At 38.4% G+C, this 22298-nt stretch overlaps 1 protein-coding gene across 4 annotated transcripts in view; it reads left to right on the top strand.

Annotated features, from left to right (window-relative positions):
- Window positions 1-22298, top strand: part of Asb5 (ankyrin repeat and SOCS box containing 5) — a 59496-nt gene that overhangs the window by 1879 nt on the left and 35319 nt on the right. Inside the window, exons 2-4 of one of the 4 annotated variants that reach the window (XM_042054819.1) lie at window positions 969-1188; window positions 13086-13245; window positions 18381-18506. In XM_042054819.1, the coding sequence (XP_041910753.1) occupies window positions 18404-18506 (103 nt within the window). In that variant the 5' untranslated portion in view covers window positions 969-1188; window positions 13086-13245; window positions 18381-18403. Of the gene's footprint in view, window positions 1-174; window positions 1189-11214; window positions 13246-18380; window positions 18507-20192; window positions 20389-22298 lie in introns of those variants that run through there. The other 3 variants (XM_042054818.1, XM_038324610.1, XM_038324609.1) reach the window with 3 other exon arrangements.

Raw genomic sequence — 22298 nt, 5'->3', positions numbered from 1 at the left:
TTTATAGAAACCAAGAAAGTAAAATAGGACCATTAAAAGGATGTGGGGTTGAGGAGAAATAGAGGGCTAACATGAGACATGTAATCTGATCAGGGAAATGAGGAGAAAGGGGGTGCTCTTAGGGAGAGGGAGGGAGATAAATACAGAAGAAGGTAGGGGAGGGTAAAGGGAATGGCAGGGTACAAGTGATCTAATAGGTTAAATGGGAAAAGGGGCCTTTTAGAGATGGGTAAGGAGGTATATACAAAAAGGGAGAAGGGTAAAATAACAAAAAGGATATCCTAAAAAGGGAAAAAACCCTCATACTATTAACTGTTTACCTAAAGAAAAGCCTGTAATGCATGTGATTCAGCTTATTACTATACATGTATATATTTAGTGAACTTTTCTCATCGGAGATGACAATAATCCAAACACCTTTAAGATACTAAGACCACCTACCAAAAGAAATATGTAAGAAGGCCTCTTGTGAGTTGTTGGCAAGGGTTTTCTAAGAGACTCCCAAAGCATACAGCCTATTGCAGTTGCCCTTGGTTGGCCTCCAGAGATGGAAGCTAAGTCCTTCTTGTTGAACACACCACACACTTCAGAAGGAGGTCCCAGAGACCCCTGCTCTGGAGCCAATCTGAATGCCTCCTCCTTAGTATTACCACGATGCTAGCTTCAGAGGTAGAAGGCCACCAAAGTCCTACCCAGTTATGACACCTATGAACCGCATCAGTGACCAGCGTGGCACAATAACCCCAAGGGTGCCATAGTGGCGTGATTGCCTTTGCACAACCATCAGCCTTCTAATTTCGCTTAAGAACAGAAACAGAACAGAAACCTAGCTAGTTGGAACTAGAAAGCTAGCTAACTACTCAGTACTAGTGAGTTATGACTATTGGAAAAGAATCTATAACCACTACTTTAGTAAACCAGCATGATCCTTAACAACAGTCTATAAATACTTGTCCTTAAACCCACAGATAAGTCATCACTGCTCATCAAGGAAACTTCTCTTTGCAACAGAGACGACTACAGAAAACTGCCACCCATCAAAGCATAGAGTTTTGGAGCATTGTCCCAAGGAATTCATCTACGAAGTACTTCAACTCCCAAATCTCAGGGAACTTTGGAGAAGAGGTGAAGGGAGGATTGTGAGAGCTAGCTATAAAATCAGGGAGTTTGCTGTGAGATTGTCTCCAGGTAATATCAGAAACTACATAATGTCTTACCACATGACTTACTAAATATGAGCAGAACAAGGATATTACTCATGGAAATGACAAAGTAGAAAGGAAAAATCCCATGCACTTCCAACCCCACACAAGAACTGCAGGCAGCTGAGGACTGCTGGGAGTCTTCTGAAATAGTCTTTCCCAGGGAAGAGTACACTAATTTGTTACTTGGTACCAAATGGCCAACCCTGGAATCATACATACAAGTAACATTATATGGACTGAGTAGGTTATATTTAGAAATATATGTGTATATACATATATATGTATGTGTGTGTGTGTTTGAGTGTGTGTGTGCACGCATGTGATAACAATGAAGGAAAAATAGGCCATGAGTTTGAAAGAGAACAAGGTAGGGTTTGGAAGGATGAAGTGGGATGAATAAATATAAATATTGTATAATCTCAAAGATTTTAAAAATTTATCTCAGATGCATGACAATCATTTTATGTGTTTATCCGCTCATGTACGAAAATGTAGCCAAATTAATTATTTTATGTGCATTTATTCCCTTTGGATAGCACCATTCTCTGTTCTATTTGAATAAATAAATATGCTTAACTTATAGAAGATGAAAAAATTATGACATCTGAGCTGAGAGTTATACATCTTGATCTACAGGCAGCAGAAGGAGACTATACCACACTGGGTGATAACTTCAGCATATAAGAGACCTCAAAGCCTGTCTCCTCAGTGACACTCTTCCTCCAATAAGGCCACACCTCCTAATAGTGCCACTCCTTGTGGGCCACACTTTCAGATACATGAATATACGGGGCCATATCTATTTAAACTATCACAACCAACAATATGTTGTTACTAAGACGGGAATTGGAGCAGCATTTATTGCAAATGGGAAGATAAAGAGAGATCTCAGAAGCAATCTGTTGTCTTCAGAGAAAATGTCAGAAGAGGAAGCCAGCCTAAGACTAAAGAGAGTAAACTATTGCTGGTCAAATGTCCTTAATTCACATCTTACATAATTTAAACATTCAGTAGTTTTGTGGCACAGTGAAAAATGGGTATGCTCATAGCATGTTCATTGATATAAAATAACAATGTTTATCTGACATATTTTGGAAGCCAAAAATATATTCTAAGAAAAGAGTAGGGGTGAATGTTGACTACATGATCTGTATATTACTATCAGTCTTTAAAGTTAGTTTTTATATATTAACCATTTTCTAGTCATCTTGCTGTCTCCTTTCCTAATGTATTTTCAGGTGCTGACTAACCTGCCAATTTGATAGAGATCACAAAATGAGAAATATTTGTTGGTGACTGGCACTGCTGCCTAAAAACCCAAATGATTTAATGCTTTCAATAATTGGAAGCATTTTTAAGATGATGCAGTATAGCAGTTAAATTACATTTTAATTTTATTCAGCATTCAGGCCTCAAGATGTTTTTGTTGAGTGTGTTAAGAATAGTAAAGGAATGTCTTTTAATGATTTGAGACTGATGCACACACATATAAACAGGTAAATATAAGTCTCGTTTAGCAAAATTAATGTCCTACAAATAGATTTGTATATTATTAAATGGGGAAAAGCCAAACAACCATTTTCAATTCAGTTACCTTTGTTAAAGAGTAAGGAATCTTGCTGAAACACTGAAACATGCGATATTTTCATCTTATGTCTTATTTATTTACCGTCTTGGATCATTTTGACAGGTGTCTGTCACCGTATAATATAACTTTGCTAAGGATGTGGATTGTAGAGAAGATAATCCATTGCCATGGAAGTGGAAAAATGATGGAGAAATGTTCCATTGCTATCCTGTAGATTCAAACAGATCCTTCCGCTACTGAAGATTCTACTAGGCAACTCTATTTAGAAAACTTCTTTGGGCAAAGAAAATAAAGGAACTGATGTCAGTCAAACTGCTTTTTAAAATCATGTGAATAGAGAGAGATCAACTCCAAAAGAAAAATCAAACATGGGCTCTAGATTCTGCGCTTGCAGAACTGCTCCTACACATGTGCGTGGAAAGCTCATTGTCTTGGACTATTTAAAGACCTTATCTACATCTAAAGTCGCATTATGTTGCTAGGATAAGTTACATTGCGGTTTTGTACTCTGCACCCATTTCCCTTCTTGTTGCTCTTTGCATGAAGTGAATTATGTGATAGACGGGTGCTGAGAGGAAAGTGTGGACATAGGTCAGCTGCTCTATTCTATGTTTTGCCTTTAGAAACTAGGTTCTCACAAGGAAGGGAGGGATTCGCTGTAGCAGTCTGGCTTTGTTTCAGGAGAGCAACTACAATCCTTACAATGTCTGTCTTGGGGCTTTATCTTTGTGAAGAGGCAAGACTACAACTCATAAAGGACAACATTTACTTGGGGTTGGCTTACAATTCAGAGGTTTAGTTCATTGTCATCATGGTGGGAAGCATAATGTCACATGGCAGTCATGGTGCTGGTGAGGTAGTTGAGAGCTCTATATTCAGATTGGTAGGCAGCAGGAAGAGAGTGCCACTGGGCCTGGCTTGGGTTTCTGACACCCCCAGTGGCCTTACCTACTCCCAAAAGGTCATGCCTCCCAATAGTGCCACTCCCTGTGAGCCTATTGGGGACATTTCATTCAGATTATTACAAGGGCCGATATTATTGGTAACAAAGGTGAAATTTTGATTCTCATTTTCAGTTTTTCTTCTTTCTATGGAAGGATTAAGATGTTGATATTTGGGTTCCTTCAAGACTTCACTAATTTGTTGCATTGGCCAAGCTCATAGAGAAATAAATGATCAAGTATTTAACCTAGTGCGAACTTACCAAGACTGAGCTCGGGCCTCATACTTTCTGTGTGGAGAGAGCATGTAAAACCTGTACCAGAGCTGACTTAGTTCATAGCTGTAGTAGGCATAGAGACTAAGTCTGGAGAATAGTTTGGGATGCACAGAAATGTTTTCATTTCTTTAATTTTTGAAGAATACAAAGAAGAAATAAATGTAACCCTGCTTGTATTTGTTTTCATAGTAATGCTTTTAAAATTTGTTTTCATGGTAATGTTTTTAAAATATTTTGATTTTTTTAGGTCTTTAAATAGTGCAAGAAAAAACAGCCAGAGCAGGAACTTTGAATGGGGCATGTGTAGAACCAGTTCTGCTGGCTCAGATTCTAGAGTTCATGTTTCGTTTTGTTTCTGGAGTTGATCTCTGTCTTCTGACTTCTGTCCTTTTACTTTCTTTGACAAAAGACGTTTTATAGATAGTTTCCTACTGGACGCTTTAGTAGCAGAAGGATCTGTTTGGATTTACATAATAGCAACGGAATTTTTCCCCATTATTTTTTCACTTCTTTTACAATGGGTTATCTTCTCTACATTTCAAATCCTTTATTAATAAAATTATATCTTAACAGTTTGGTAGCATTTTAATTATTTTAATGATGGGAGTTCTGAAAGGCAGAAAAGATAAATATCCACCAAAATTATACTGCCACTCTGCTTAATGGTCTGTGAAAAAAATTTAATTATGCTTGTCAGCTCTTCACCATGGTTCAGTTGGTTTTAAATTTCTCTGAACTAATTTAAGTTGGTATAAGCTACTAATGGTCATTCTGTTGTGTCCATAGGAGGTTAGTGGCTGCTCTTCATGAAGCTAGAATGGCTCATGTGCTCTCAGCAAACAGCCCTTGGGCAGCATCTTCCTGGAGGAAGAGACAAGGTCATCAACAAGAGTGATGTCATGGGACACAAGCTCTTGCTGATCGACCTCTGAATGCATTTTCTTAGCTGAGGATATCAACAGATACTACTATGACAGGAATTGGAACAGCATTTATTGGAAGCACAGATATTAGGAGAATATCACAGTTACTTTTACAATGCATGACATCCAAGAGCTGATACTACTAGCAAACACTACTAAGATTCTAAACTTAAAATCAAAACTACCCAAATTCTACATTTAAGTATATGAGAGCTAATCTTTGTTGTCAATTTGACTACATCTTAAATCAACTAAAACCCAAGCCACTGGCCATTCTTGTGAGGAACTTTTGCCATCAGATCATTTGAACCTGAAAGGTCCACCCTAAATCTAGGTGGTCCTTTCTGTGGTAATCAAGAAAATAAATGACATGAAAGGAGAAAGTACTACTTTTGGCCTGATGCCCTCACATTCCCTGAAAGTTCATCCATTTCTTAGCACTTCTTCTCTTCATGGTATTAGAACCACTTCTTTTTAATTCCAAAGAGACTGAAGAGACTTGGCCTCTAGGAATCCTCCAGGATTTCAGTGGCAGATTGTGACTCCTAAGATGTCTAGCCTCTGAATGGTTCTCAGGTTTTTCAGTGTGAGATAGCCATTTTGGAACTATCTGGATGACATCCTGTAAGCCAGTCTTATAAATGCCCATTTAATATTTACAATCACTCCATTCATCTGTTCTTTTAGATGCTAATGCAGACTACAAGTTGAGGCTGCATTCTCAAACACAAACTCTGAATTTGTCTAACTTTTCCAAAGAGTCAAATATAAAGATACTCAAAGAATCAATAGTCTTAAAAATGTCAAAATGATCACCAACACCACAGCCAGGTTGATAGTGTAACATCAGTTCCTGAGTTTATTGGAGTCATTTTGTAAAACTTCATTTGTTGCTACCTTGTTAACTGATAAGCAGAACTCCCATTTCTGTCAGATTGTGGAGTTCACACACAAAGCTGCAATAGGAACAGGAGGCTGAGCTGGGCAGCGGTGGTGCCCACCTTTGATCCAAGCACTAGGGAGGCAGAGGCAGGCAGATCTCTGTGAGTTCAAGGCCAGCCTGGTCCTACAAGAGCTAGTTCCAAGACAGGATCCAAAGCTACAGAGAAACCAAAAAAACAAGAGGCCCAGAGAGTAACTGGAAATGATGATGCTTAGCTAGATGGAAAGGAAAGAGCTCCAAGTAAGACCTAGAAATGTCTCAAGTGCATTAGAATATTTTTTATAAAGTGTCCACCATGGGCACTGTTCTCTCAAAGAGGAGATTGTTTTTGGACTTTTCAGTAAGTGAAAAATACCAAGGACAGGGGACTGAAATTTGATGTTTTAAACAAGATTTATTTTCTGTGTATCTGTGTGTGTCTGCATGTGTATGTGTGCATTGTGTGATTGCCTAGTCTGCACAGAAGTCAGATCCCCTTGAACTGGAGTCACAGTGGTCCTGAGCTTTCATGTGCATCCTGAAACCCAGCCTGCGTTCTCTGTAAGAGCAACGAGTGCTCTTAACTACTGAGCTATCTGTCCGGCTCCTGAAGCTGAACTCTTGATTCTCTCAAATTATAGTTATTCAAATGAAAGCACACGTTGAGATGCATTTGATGCCTCAAGTGAGTTAGAATTACAATTTCAATGAGACTTCAACTGCAATCAGTTCCTAAGAGTGTCTCTCACTGAGGCTGAGCAGAACAGGAAATGGGAAAAATTATTTTTGCTGGAGGATTTTGGTTGTTTGCTTTCCTTGTATAATTAATAACAGCAAGCAAACTCAATTTTGAATTCAAATCCTTGTGTGCTAACATATTAAATTTATTTTCGTTTTTAAAGTAATTATGAAATCTAACAACAAATCAAAAATTGATAAAAATCCAATGTACATTTTAACAGATTGTTATAATGTGATCATCCAGGTTCAGGGCACAGAGAGAGGGTTGCCTTTCCTTGTCATACCTCATGCTTCTCAAAGCTAGCTACCAGCTTAAACAGGAAACAAAAGAATGCTTCTGCTGCCTAAGAAACACAATGGCCTATTTTAGCTTCCTATGTTATTTGCCTAAGTGAAAGTATGCACTATCATTTTTCTATGTAGACAGTCAGTTCCAAAATATGATGTTTGTTTGTAGTTTGTCCTTGGGTTTAGGGACATTATTTAAGGGTTGATTATAATTAGTATATGGTTGAGGGTTTGGGGGTTGGGGGAGGAATTTTATAAGCTCAGGGATCTTTTTGAAAAAAAAAGAGGGATAATTGGATGATGGGATAATAGATTTGTAATTGTGAGTTACTGTTTTTAGACAAATAATTTGGTATCAATTCTTGTATATTGATACAAAGTTAAATTATATTGACTATTGTATGCATGCATGTTTCTACCTCTGTTTAAAACATTTATGTATTGACATATATTGTATTGATATATATATTGTATGTATTTACCATATTGCATTGTATATTTGTACATTGTTTATATTTGGAGGTCATATTGTCCTCATTTATTGCACAGTTGTTTATTATCTTAGTCTTTAAGTTAGATAGGTATTGAGAATTATATAGATCAGTAGTCATCTATGTTTGTCATTTATAATTAGACTAATCAGGTTCGTTAGATAAATAGAGATTATACTCAGAATAGATAGATAATCTTCAACCTCTTCAAAGAGCTGTAGAAAATGGCCTTTAATTTAACTCAGAGTTCCATGGTAGACAAATAATTTGGTAGTGAGACACAATTGCTTCTGGCAACACCAATCTATTCCCGAGAGAATGTTGAGCACCAAAGACACTCCACGTGGAGCCTTTCTTCTTGGCAGAACTGGCCTTTGGGCAAAGAAATGCCCATACCTCAACCACTGATAGATACAGAGCATCCATAAATGGATAAAACAGGACTGTCATATCCTGCCAAGACAGGGTAAGATAGTTCTGAAAAGTTTCTTGCCTTTGAAAATGGTATGTCAGTTACGTTAGGCCTTAGCCAAAGTTGGTTGCTTCAATGCTGCAAACGTGACTTTGGGTGATTGTCCAGGTAGCTAGTTGTCTCTGTGATTTGTTGCATGTTTTAAAAGTTGTTTGAATGCACTTCCTAATTACTCAGGTAACATTATTTTCCTTCTCAGATCTTCGATGGGGTTGAAGACTATATAAATGTAGTTACTTTCCTCTCATGACTTGGCCAAGTTATTTATTATACAAGACTTAAGCTAGTTGGAATAGGATATTTGTGCTTATTGTATATAATTTCATAGTAGGTTTAGAACTCTCTTACTTAAACAAAAGGGGGAGGTTTTGCGGGAGCTCCTTCTGCTCCTTCAGCCAATAGCCGCTGAGATACCAGCCCATTGGGGCGTGGTCTCTCTTTTTAAAAATGCGGCCACTTCCCTCCGCTCGCTCTCTGGCTTCTGGCTCCGCTTCTGACGACTGGGCTCCCTTCCTGATTGTGCAGAGGGCTGTTGTCTGGGATGGTGATCTGTAAGTTTTTTCCCCTTTAAATAAATAACCATTCTATTAATCATAATTCCAAACTGGTGTGGGATTGTTTGTGATTTACACCATCATTTGTTGAGGTCATACATGTGTAGCTGTGGTCTGTTTTCATAACCAGCTAAGTATCTGTAGGGCCTGGTTTACTGTTGAAATGTTTCAGCCTCAGTGCTCACCCATAGTAGACATAATTTCTCCATTCAGTGACTAGCACTTAGTTCCATGCTCACATTTATGGCCAGTAGTCTCCTAGGTGGCTTTTTTTCTTTTTTTTTTTTTTTTTTTTTTTGGTTTTTCGAGACAGGGTTTCTCTGTAGCTTTGGAGCCTATCCTGGAGCTAGCTCTTGTAGACCAGGCTGGTCTCGAACTCACAGAGATCCGCCTGCCTCTGCCTCCCGAGTGCTGGGATTAAAGGCGTGCGCCACCGCCGCCCGGCAGGTGACTCTCTTATTTTTATTGTACTTGTGTGGTGGCCAGTCTCCTAACTGCTTGGCTTCATACTTGGAAAACTGTCCAGTTTGGGGCCATAAACTATGGAAATAAGCCTCAGTTGCTAAATTAACTGTCTGTGTGGCTCTTTTAGATAACCATGATTAGGAACCAACCAATTTTTATTAAACCGAGATAAGGTCAAACTGAGCTTCTCACTGAGTCTTGCATCACCCAGTATGTAGACATTGCTGCCTAGATTTATAACCACAGCAAACATGGGAGCATATCCACTGTCATAGAATCTGAACAGTCAATGGATGGTTTTGTCTCTTGTTGTTGTTGGCATTAAGGTGCCCATATATTTAACTTCAAAACTAAACAGTCAATAGTTTAACAGTAAAATGGTACAATCAAATGCAGTTTAATACTATTTTGTTAACTAGATGGTATTATATATGAAGACCTGTGGAATAGGTTTATCCAAAGACTTTTAAATTGAATACATTTATAGAACACTAAAGTCAGAAAAAATAAGCAAGCAAATAGAAGTAAATTAACGTAAAAAACATATTATCTGAATGTTAAAACACAACATAAGTTGGCATGAGAGATGGCTCAGTAGTTAAAAATATTGGGTGTTCTTGCAGAAAGTTGTGGTTCCCAGCACTCACAACCAGGCAGTGCCAGCCACTTTTACCATCGGTTTCACAGAATCTGATGCACTTTTCTGGCCTTGGTGTACTGGTGTAGGTTGCTCAAAGCTCAACAATGTAAATTTCCTTTAGAGTAGCAAACACACACTGTCTATCAAATATTTTGACTGTTTTCACTGTCAACGTGAGAACTCATCAATACTGGTATTCTTGTATCACAAAGGAAGAAATATGGTCACGGAAAAGCTGGCTAACTATCTAAGCTCACAGAACCAGATTCCCTGGTTCCAAAGGCACTTCTGAATCTCTGAGAGTGTTCAATTCTGATCAGGAAAACCCACAGATAGACTCTCAAGCCATCTTAGAGAATCTAGCTCCATTAAACATGCTTCAGATATCTACTGCCCTGGACTACCACACACACACAAAAAATGAGCAAATATAAAACAAAAGAGGCTTACAGGTCAAAAATAAAGGAAAGCAGACAATTTAACAAATCTCAGTCAGGCTTGACTGGTACTCACTCACCTTTCTTCTTCTCCTATTAGACGTTGTCCACATGACAAGTGTGGGAGGCCCCAGTGACTTTGTCTCACCACTGCCCTCCCTGCTCTCTGATATCACCGTCCATTGACATTTGCAAAAATAATCTGATGTTGGCGTCTGGACCTCACTGCCATACATACTTCTTTTTACCTTTCAAAGCAGTTTAGAAGCTCATTACAACCTCTGTTGTTAATATAGACTAAGGCCAGATGGGGGAGCTCTCCAAAGGATCCTCCAATTGGAATTTGAGGAAGCCATGCCAGGAGGCAGTTTCCATGAGAAAGTGAAGCCAGACTGTAACTGGAAGAAAATTTGAGGTTTGAGAATTATTTAGTCACCAACTGAAGAAGACAAGGATATAAAGACATAAATAGCAAACTAGTACTAATGATATCAGTCGGATTTAGGCTTCTCTAGACTTTTTGTTGATTTTACAGTCCATACATTAATGAAAGGGACAAGACAAATTATGAGATTGAGAGAAAACTGATTATTTGAAAACTGGATATGTTACTTGTTCCAGGTTTGGATTCAGCAGCTGATGCTGAGTTGAGCATCCTTAGGATACAGATGCTGAGTTGAGCATCCTTAGGATACAGATCTAACTTGTCTGCTCACTGTATTGTCCACATTACCCAGGCAAGCTTGACTCACAGGAAGTTCTCAGAACAGTGGGTACTTCCCTTATGTAAATAGCAGTAAGGTAGATTTTTTTTATAAGTAGACATCATCATTTTTACTTAGTACTTTTAAAAAAAGGTGAGTAGCTTTAAAATGATGCCAAACAAAATATTGAACAAATATTCCAAGATCTTTACAAATCCACAAGATAACAGTTATCCCTTTATGTAGGTGAAAATTCAGGATTAGAGAGACTAAGAAATTTGTCCAAGTACACTCAACTTATAAGAGGAGTTCTTTTTAAAAATTGAGATGTACCTATTATTTATTTATGTCCTTATAAATTTGTGTATGTGTGTGTATATAGCCATATGTATACACATACATGTGGCTTAACATGTGTATGTGTGTGTTGTGCTCATGTACATACATGTGGGGGGTGAGCATCTGTGTGTGTCCTTGCATGCATCTATGGAGCCCAAAGTAAATGTCAAGTACTTCTTTGATTTCATTCTACTTTATTTTTTAGACAGGTATATTGATCCAGGAGGTCACTGATATAGCTAGATAGGCTGGCAGCAAGCCCCAGGAATCTTCCTGCTCCATCTTCCCAGACTGAGTTTAGAGACATGCATCTCTTTAAAAAAAAATGTAGATTCTACGGAGCCAAGATTCACACTCAGGTCCTCATGGTTGTATATCATGCATTTACTGACTGCACCATCTACTCTCCTTGTCCTGGATATTTCTAACTGTAACCAGGTGGGGGTTACGCGCATTGCCTGCTCTTCCAAAGGTCCTGAATTCAATTCCCAGCAACCACATGGTGGCTCACAACCCTCTGTAATGAGATCTGAGGAAGAGATCTGATCAGTCGTCCTCATCAACTTAGACCATGAACCCCAATATGGACAAGTACAACAGAAACTGCCATATATGAGCTGCCCATGGAGGAAAAATAGGTACTTATCAAAGTATATGCTTTGGCTTTAAATTGACCCTACAGATTTCGTTTTCTTCTTTTACCTTTGACTTCAGTTAACTCATTGACTGGATTATGGTTGCAATGTTTAACATTAAAAAACATGTTGCTGTCACCAATCTTATTTTCATCAACATTATCACATCATCAGGTAAGATTTGGCAGCACCATAACTTTGCAGAGCCATAACTTAATGTCTTCAGTCAAAATATATGATGCCAGAAGGAGAATGGCATCTTGAAACCCACAGCATCTTCTTTATTCCCAATATGTCCAAAATGTTGCTTATCTTTGTCTCAGAGTCGAGGAGCTAAAATAAATAGAAATATTCATGATTATGACATTTCTTTGAAGCTATAAATAGGTAGCCTTCCTTATCACCGTATGTGGTGGCTTGCATGAACGTAGCCCCAAAGTCTTATATATTTGCATATCTAGTCCCCAGTTGGTGAGTGTTTGAGAGGGATTAGGAGGTGTGACCTTGTTGGGAAGGAGTGGACTTGTTGGAGGAGATGTGTCACTTGGGGTGGGCTTGAACTATTGAGGTTTCAATAGCTCACTCTAGGCCCAGATTTTCTTTCTCTCTTCACCTATTGCCTGTGCACTGGGATGTAAAACTCTCAGATACTGGTCCAGTGCCACCTCTGTCTGCTTTCCACCCTAATAGGAATGGATTAAATCCCTGAAACTATAAGTCAGCTCTCCATTAAATGCATTCTTTTGTAAGACTTGCTATGGTTATAATGGATCTTTCTAACAATAGAATTTTAATTAAGAAATAGTGTATCATTTGTTTTATGTTTAGCATTGCTTATGAGTTCTGTAAGAAATGGATACACCTTCCAACGCTACAAGTAGGAAAATGTAGGACTTGAACTTTATTCTTGACTTCCCCAGGTAAGATGTCTAATTTTAGAGAATAATCAGATACTCACAGTCTTTCCCACCTTATTAAACTTGATAAAGGAAAGATGAAGCCAGCTCATTTTATGTAGAATAATCATGTAGAAGAATTAACTTTTACTTCGTTTTACCTAGGTGAGATGGGTTAAAGGAGAGACAATCAGATATTTTGCACACCCTCACATGGCTGACATCATCCCTATTCCAGGTTTATTTTACTTACCATCCATTCAGTAGCTGTTAATAGTAATATTTACATTTATTCTTAAAGATTTATTTTTATTTATGTGTGTGCATGTGTCTGTGTATGTCTGTGTGTGAGTGTATGCATGTGTTTGAGTGCCCACAGAGGCCAGAAGAGAGTGTCTGATGCCCCAGCGTTGGACTTATAGGTAGGTGGTCGTTGGTCACCCAATGTGTGTGCTCTGAACTGAACTTCATCTGCTGCCAAAGCAGCAAGTTCACCTAACCACTGTGCTCTTCCTCCAGCTGTGTTAACATTTCTAATGGACCTTTGACCGTCTTTCTCTTTTCAGTCCAGAGGTTAGCAGATGCCAGTCAGAGGTTGATGGTGGTGGAGCACTGGAAGGTGACCCCTGAGCATCCATGGACTTGGTTTTGCTTGTTTTCTGTCACACTGGAATGAGGAAGGAGAGTGCAAAGAATACAGAGCTGACTGCAAATCACAGTGGAAAGGTGACATGCACTAGTGCTGTTCTTACTAAATGAAGAGTATTAGAGCCATAAATCTGATGACAATGTGTTTAAGCTATGATTCCCCCCTCCAAGTTCATAATTGATGCTAAAATTAAACTTAAAAGCACTTCAGGCAATCAGAAAAAAAATTTTTCTGTTGCCAAGGAAACTACAGCAGAGTGCTAACCAGAATCATCCAAATATACCAATTTTAATAGCCAGTTGGTCACATTCTAGGTTAACTATGTATTTTATTTCAGAAAAAATAATAATTATTAATTGATGTAACTGTCGAAAAATTCTGATCCCATTTCCAGGCCTAGCATACTTGGAGGATGACCTAATCATGACACTTCTCATGTAGTTCCATTCTTTGATTTTCAGCACATGGGGCATGGAAAGATTCCCCTATCTGTAGCGCCTTAAATATGTAATTAGCCAAAGTGTGACAATTAGGACAAATTCTTAATCGCAGAAGGTTCGGTGAAGCCCGTTGGATTCAGGCCACTGAAGCACACACGTATTTAGCCCAAGACTATTTTTAGTGCACACATGGCACAGATGCACACTGTGGTCGCCAGGTGTGGGATCAGAGGCCAGTGGATAAACTACACAGTGTGACTGTTTCAGTGCTGACGTGTGAACACTAGCCTCAGAGGCATGGCCATGGCCGTGGAATCCTTGTGCTCCCACTTCTAGATATATAGCTTGCAAATTACTCCCCCCCTTTTAAGCTTCTTCCTCCCAACTTCATAGCTTCTTCATAAAGACTCCAGTAAATATATCAGGACATTTTGTTTACAAGTTGAAAAAACCCAAATTCAAATTTGATTTAATTAACAAGGAGGACTTTAATATTTTATTAAATTCAAATTACTGTTGGGTAGATCTGTTTTAGTGAAACCTATACCAAGATTCCCCAATGAAGATAATCTGATGCTTCCTAAATAAATATTGACTCCGCTTCCCTTTTTATTGGCATGACCCACACACAAACCTTTCTTTACTATTGAAGAGCTACTAGCAACTTTGCTTCTGCTGCAGAGTAGAAGAAAAATTTTTAACTACTCAGAAATATTCTCAAAAACATCTTTTATTTGCCTTATTTAGACAAAAATATCCTTGCTTGAGCCAGAAAATTAAGTGAAGGGAACCAAGTTGAGTGAGATAGTATCCCTTAGAGAAATTCTGGACTTGTAAGCCAAACAAGAAATTGAAAAGCAAAATGAAATATCTAGAAAAGAATTTAGCATAGACTATTTATTAATATATATTTATAATAAAGATATCATATATTTTAAACTTTTAAATATGCAGGGCTGCTAACTTTTAGTCATATTTTTAGGACCACACATAAAAGATGAGAGCAGTAGTAACATAATGCAAATTCTAGTTAGATCTAATCAAATTTGTGAGTTTGATATAACTCAAAGTTTAGATAGAATCTATTCTGTGGTTCAGAGAAAAACCAATAACTTTCACCTGGAGGCATGGATGCAACCTAAATTAACAATAATCTTGTGATAAAATATTTGTGTGGACTATCATAACAATAACAGGTTATTGTTTTGGTCCATTATTCTGGTAATTGATCTAGAAATCCAACACATTTACTCCCAAGTCCTACAGTCAAACAAAACAGAATGGTTCTCACCTAAACTTTACCCACCAAAAAATTTAAGTAACAAGTATTGTGTGAATTTTAATCCTAATTAGAATATATCTTTTATCAGTAGTTAATGGAAAAGAAGACTGGAGGATCTCTGGGGAGCTAGAGGAGGAGAAACTGTAGCAAGAATGTATTGTATGAAAACAAATATGTTTTTCATAAAGAATTTAGTAAATTCAAAAAAGACCGTGAGGGGTGCGTTCACCCATGGAGACGGTGGGACGGAACTGGCGGGAGATCACCAACTCCAGTTGGATTGGGACTGATGGAACATGAGACCAGGCCGGACTCTCTGAGTGTGGCCGACGGTGGGGGCTGACGGAGAAGCCAAGGACAAAGGTGCTGATCTTTGACTATTCTGCATGGACAGGCTCTGTGGGAGCCTTCTCGGCTTGGTTGGTCACCTTCCTGGGGGGGGGGGAGGGAGAGATGGAAATTAAAAAATAACAAAAAACAAAAAAGAATAGGTAATAGAAACCTAGCACATTGACATCTCTAACTCTTCTTTGAAAATGTTTGTTTATGACAGAGACATTGCATCATAATGTCTAAGACTTTATAAAGAACTGTGACCGAGTGCCTTGGCTTGCTTTTATAAAATGTCTTTCTTATGAGAGCAGCTTTGGGGTAAGGATAAACAGGATTTACTAAAGGAAGATAAGGCAAAATTCATTCACTAATTTCCTTTAAGAAGCTCATGTATAGACATTTCTGTACTTACTTCAAACTCTTCTCCACTCTAAATATCTAAGTCTTCAGTATATTTATTTATTTTTTCTCGTGAAGTTTCACAAAACTAAAGGAAAGAGCTTACATTCCAATGGTGTTTTAAGTCTTAACAGTGATGAACAATATCCCCAGTAAGAACTTGTGTGGTTTCTTTTTCTTTCCTTTTGTTTCAGCCATGAGAAGCCTTTATAGTTATGGTAAACAACAGTGTACACTCACGTATATGAGTTCTCCCCAGCGTCCCTGGTCTAGGACTGGAAAGATGCCTGGAATTAGTGGAGCTGGGCATTAGCAACTCCTCACTCTTTGAAATAGGTTCTTGTCATTTTTCTTTTATTTTGGAACTCAATATTATAGATTCATTAAGAGCCTGTATATTTCTGCCAGAAAATAAAGGGACATAGGTTACTTAAAAACTAGTGAATGCATATAAATGAGCTCATTACCACCTTAAGAAAACTGAGCCTGATTCAGAAGACAAATACTGTATGTTTTCTCTCCCTATAGACTCTGTGTCTTATGGTAAGGGGGAAGGAAGAAGAAAGAGAGGGTATAGAGACATAAATATGGTGAAAATACAAACTAGCCGGAAAGATTTTGTCATTCTGAGAGCTCCAATTGTATATGTCAAATTATTTTAATGTATTTCCCAGTTTTTGAGAATTTCAGAGAAGCGTAACTGTGTTTACATCATTTCCACTTCATTCTCGCCCCTCCAACTCCTCCTGTACTCCCAATCACTCTCAAATTCATTATTTATGAAATTATTGTTATTGCATATGTGTATGTGTCCATGCGTCTGTATAAATAGCTTACTGCATCCATTTGCTGTTGCTCTTCCCATGTGTTCGTGGTTAGGGCTGATCACTTAGGATTGCGTACCATCAAGGGATTCGTCCTTGGAGAAGGCAGATTCCCTGTCTCTAGGGGCCATTAATTACCTGTAGCTCTTCATCTAAGGGCTGGAGCCTTATGAAATTCCACTGTCCACAAAGGAGTATCAGCTGGTGTTGTTACGTGAGTCTTGTTTAGTTGGTCACGTTATTAAGGTTGCTTGAGTGCAGCTCCCCTGTTATATACAGAAGACAGCAGGCTTTTAGAGTCTTTCTGCCCCCTCTCCTCCTTCAGTGTTCCATGAGCCTTAGGTGAAGGGATTTTGTTGTGGGTGAACTTTTTAAAGTGGGTCATCCCACAGTCACTAATTCTCTATGTTTTGACCAGTTGGGGATTTATGTGATGGTCTCTGTCTGTGACAAAAAAAAAAAAAAAAAAAAAAAGAAGCTCTTTTGATGAAGGATGAAAACTACACTTTTCTGTGGCTAAAAGGATGAGTATTTGGAATTCAGTAATTAATTACACTGATTTGGGAAGGTAGCCGCAGTAAGTTCTCTCTAGGATCCATGACCTCCACAGCCACAGGGAGACAGCTAGGATAACAAAGAATAACAGGGTATGAGTTCTCTCTTGTTGAGAAGGCCTTAGTTCCAATTAGACTTCTGCATCTGCTTACTCCTAAGACCTAAGTGCCACTACTGCGCCCTCGTGAGTGTCTCGTCATGTTCGTCATTATGTGCTTATAGGCTGTGCAATGGGTAGGATTGTTGTTGTCTTTGCTCCATTGGAAGCTTGCATAGCACCTTTGGATTCTACAGGAGCTGGTCCACAGGGAAGAGGCCTCCGGGTCATATCCAGTTCAAATCTTCCAAGTCCTGTGTTCAAAGTGCATGGTGTCTTCAAAAACTGGGTCTTACCTTTAAGTTCTTGGAGGCAACCAAAGGCGATGGTCATATTCTTTATTGTTTTAGGGATCTCTTGGACTACTTTGAGGTTTCCCATGCTGGATACTAGTAGTCCGTGACCCTTGTGAGGGACAATGTGCATTATGACCACAATTGACTAATTACACTTAAAGTGTGTGTGTGTGTGTGTGTGTGTGTGTGCATTTTAAGTAAATAAAGTAATGTGATTCCTTATGCTTTTTACACATCCTTTTTCTACTTTATTCATTCTTCTTCCCTCGCTCTCTGTATTTCTCTCCTGTCTGATAGAGCCCCTCCAAATTTTTCTGTTTTCCACTCTATAGTTCCTGTATCCTACCATCCCCTTCTCTAGTCTTAAATGCATGGGAGAAGGCGAGGTGGAAATGATATGGCAGTACTCATATATTAAATTCTCAAGAAACATAAGAAAAAAAAGCAAATTTTTTCTTTGATCAGAAAAAAGAGAAAGAAAATTCTAAGCCAAGAAAATGGATGTACAAATACGTTTCAAAGTTTTTTATATATTGCCAACCATTTTAGATGATGTTTTGGAGTCTTTTATATGGAAATTAGCATCTGATTTGTATTTCTCAGTTCACTTACTACGTTATTTTATTAGGCCTTCAAATTAAGAAGCTAGCAGGTGGCAAATTTTATTATGGGTGGTTGTCACCTTCATAAAACAAAGAGGTGAGAATGAATAAATTTATAAAAAAACTAAATTTGACATCTGCAAATAAAATTTTAAGTATCGTGTGGTAATGTTTTTCTACTAGTAAAGCAGGAGGGATTGAAGCTTGCTGGGCTCATGACTTCAGCCATAGTGAATGGAAGTGTTTCTTAGCCCCCAGGAATCTAGGCTACCGAGTAGCTGCTGTGCGGGGATTATTTATAAGAGCATTTACTGGTAAGAGAAAGGGCCGAAACCTTAGACAGGCACTTAGATGTGACTAAGGCCGGTTTATTTCTGATTCCAGAGCACTGGAGGGGAAGTCACTCCATGACTCAGAGCATTGTGATGGGCCAGCTGTTCACGGGCTCATCTCCAGTGTGTGCTCAGACCTCACCATGCCAGACAGAAGACTCACCAGAACATAATTCCGGTGAGTTCACTCTCTTGACACAGTTTCCACATCAGAGGTAGAGAGGACCATGTGGTCACTCTGTCTTCCTTGCTTCAACAGTCGTGGGTGCTGTGTCCCAGATGGCACATGTATGCAACCGCCATGTCTCCATTCTCTTGGGAATATTTGGTGAGAGTCAAGACTATCTTGATAAGAGACACATTAAAATGACAAGTCACGCTTCTCAGTATGCCACATCACAGATATGATCCTTACTTCCGCCAGAGCCGCTGTTGTTTGTTTGTGTTTTGTTACTTTGAAACCTAGACATAATCTAAAATGAGCAGACCCTAAATCTGGTGACATCAACATATATCACAATATTTTGTATTAGTGTCCTCTTTTTACTCAAATGCTCAGATGTTAGCAAGGGAAAGTAGTACATCAAAAGAAAATTAAAGGAAATTGAATTTATGAAAACAAAGTTCCTGTTCATCATTTTTCTAAATAATTGATTCCATTTCTCTTTTAAACTATCATTTATATTTGGCAATACATACGACTGCTCATATATACATAAGATACACATATATTTCATTCCCAAATTGATCTTAGTTATTCAAGATTATAGGTCTAGAAAGTACATTTTAGGTTGATCATAACTAGGCCTGTGACTAAGTTTAGTTGGTTTGCTTTTGCAGTTTTTTTTTTTTTGTGAAACAGTTATATTTGTCCAGTAATTCTTTTGTGTATCCCCCCCCAATCCCCAGGAAGCCTTCTCATTTCCTGTGGGAATTAGGCATTTTGCTGCTTTGTCTTTTATTTTCTAAGTTCTTCCATTTTGCCTCTGAAACTTTGCTGCCCTAGTGGCAGGCACTGTTAAGTCTTGGGCTCAGCATATAGAAAACAGCCAATAGGTGTTTGAAAGTGTGGCACTAACAGTTTAAGTCTATTAATAGATGACAGGAAAGCCTAATTTATATAAAAACATAAACTATTGTGTAACAAAATCAATGTAATCAGTTACTTCAATGGGTCTTCATTCGGGTCCCATCTGTGGACTATCTGATGATTTAGTTCATGGCCAAAAAATTTAAATATTATTACATAAACCATGTGTATAAAATACACAAAAATATTCAATTTTCTTTTTAAAGTTATTTATTTGAGTGCGCGCGCGCGCGCGCGCGCGCACACACACACACACACACACACACACATACACACACACACACACACAAACACCACAGCACATGCAGGCAGGTCAGAGAACAAATGGAAGTTGGTACCCTCCTTCCACTGTGTGGGTCGGAATGGTGAAACTCAGGTCTCCAGGCTTGGTGCCAGGTGCCGTTTCTGAGCCCTGCCTCTGTCCTCCAGTTGTTCTTGATAATTAGATACCAAAAAAGGACATCATCGGCATTATTTATTTCAATATTTGACTCCTACAACCAGGAACAGAAAGAGGGTGTATCATTTTATATGGAGAATGGAAAGTCAGGAGGCTTGCGAAACGTGATTTGGTTGCTTCCATGGAATATTGTCAGACCAATAGGAGCTGGCGAAGAACTTTTATGGACAGTATAAATAATTTGAGCCTTAGACATCATTACCAGTTGATATTTTCTTTCCTGAGGACCAGCTGTTCAAGAGTACCCCGGAACAGAGCCAGGCACAGTTGAGACTAGGCTGGGGCTTGGCACCGCGGCAGATTCCTCTGCAGCAATGTCGGTATTAGAAGAGAGCCGGCCGTTTGCTCAACAGCTATCCAATGTCTATTTTACGATACTCTCCCTTTTCTGTTTTAAACTTTTTGTGAAAATCAGCCTTGCCATCCTTAGTCATTTCTACATCGTGAAAGGCAACCGAAAGGAGGCCGCCAGGATAGCAGCTGAATTTTATGGCGTAACCCAAGGACAAGGTAAGTTTATGATCACAGGCTCCAGTTTCAAGTGGAGTTGAACTATCATTTGATCTTCAATCCAAGAAAACATCACAGGTTCTCTTTATGGGATGTTCTGAAGACTTTACTGGGAGGAAGTTCTTGTAACTTACTTTCATTGGCTTCATGAAAAAGATAGCTGTTTTTCAGTGTAAATGCCTGGGCAGTATGGGACTACAGCATTAAGTATAGATATTCTTGCCTAGAAATCACTTAAAAACATTAAATATTTCATTCTCCACATTGTTGTTACAGAGAATAATGAAGAGATAACTAATTTGACTTCAATTGTCCTATAACGTTAAATTTAGCATTGTGATTTTTGTAAAGGATACATTAAAGTCATATATAAAAGTGTCCAGTTGAGCCTGGTGGTGCAACGTGTATTCCTAGCAACTCAGGTGGTAGAGGCAGGGGGATTGTAATCTCTGGGCCTTCCTGGACTTCAGTGAGTTCAAGTGCAGTCCAGATAGTATACTGAGACCCTGTCTCACAAAGAGGGCTGAGCAGGGAAGACTGTGGGTAGCTCAGTAGGAAAGCACCCCCTCATATGTGAAAGGTCATAGGCTCAAACCTCAGCACTGAACAATTAATTAAAATTAATTAAAGTAAAATGAAATAATTGGTATTAAACATAGAGGATTTCAGAATTGTTTATCGTACAATTTTATAACTTTATTGTGGAATAAAACCCACAAACTAGCATTTATGGACATATTTTCCTAAAGGGATTGCTACTGCTTTGTTTGGATTGTGTAAATTGTTTACTACAAGACAGGATCATGAATAAGCAAATCTGATGTTTGTGCAGCCGGGCTCATCAGTGCGATTTAGAAGAAATTGAAATGAGATGAAATGAAAAAGTCGTGCCAGCGCTCACAGATTTTAAATTTTATAAGACCATTCTATGCTAGTGGATAGTAAAAATGATTCATGTGTTGCTTGGAAAAGTGACGTTTTAATTTCTTGTAATCTTACAGTTTATTTCTGATTTGGAATTACCTAAGCCAGTATTGTATATGTGTCCTGATACCCCCCCCAGGCAATTTATTCAAAGTAAAAACTTCCCATCACATAATTAGAGAATACAGCATTTTTTAAGAAAGATCCTTTTAAGTTGTGTTGAAACTGATTTTCCTATATATTTTAATTTTTTACGTGATTCACTTTAAAGTCCAAGCTATTGTCGGTGTGTGAGAATGTTGAATAAAGGTGAGGAATCTTAAGTGGTTTGTGGAGACACGACTGTCCCCTAAGGAGTGTAAACTGAGGACCTCATCTACAAACTCAGTGAGGAAAATCTGAGTGCCCAGAAGTTTTCATAGAGAAAATAAAACCTAGATGAAATAGACCGCAACCCATTCTCTACCAGCACTGATTCCGAACTAGCATTATAAAACAGTGTCTTTACTTTATGATCCGTGGAAAATGAAAATGCATTTGGTAGATGGAGTATTTGAGTACCAAATGAAAACATAAAAATAGCTTTTAAAACCTAAGTCATATTTCTAGACGTGGCTAAGCAAATTATGAGATTATAAGATGTTAAAATGTATCTTTACAGAAACCATATAGCTCCTTATTTCAGAGACAGACCTTATCTCCATTTTATAAGAACAGTCGTACGTAAAGCAGTGGAACGTTGACTAAAGAGAAGAAAGATATTTCTGCCATCACAGAGGTGGCAGAGCAGACCACGGAAACATCTTTCTGTGCATCTTGGCAAATAAGAGAAGCAGGCATGTTCTTTTAGATCATAGTGTTCTCGTTCAGGCAATTCCTGGGCATATATGAAATGACTCTGGTGTTTTACTATCTTATTAGGAGTCTTTTAAAATATATTAGAATTGTCGGATTTTCCCCAGTTAGTAGATACACATCCCCTAAAA

Source organism: Arvicola amphibius, chromosome 4 (genome assembly GCF_903992535.2).
Source record: "Arvicola amphibius chromosome 4, mArvAmp1.2, whole genome shotgun sequence".
NCBI lineage: Eukaryota > Metazoa > Chordata > Mammalia > Rodentia > Cricetidae > Arvicola > Arvicola amphibius.
The sequence above is the reverse complement of the archived record's forward strand: the minus strand, read 5'-3'. Positions and strand labels throughout refer to the sequence as shown.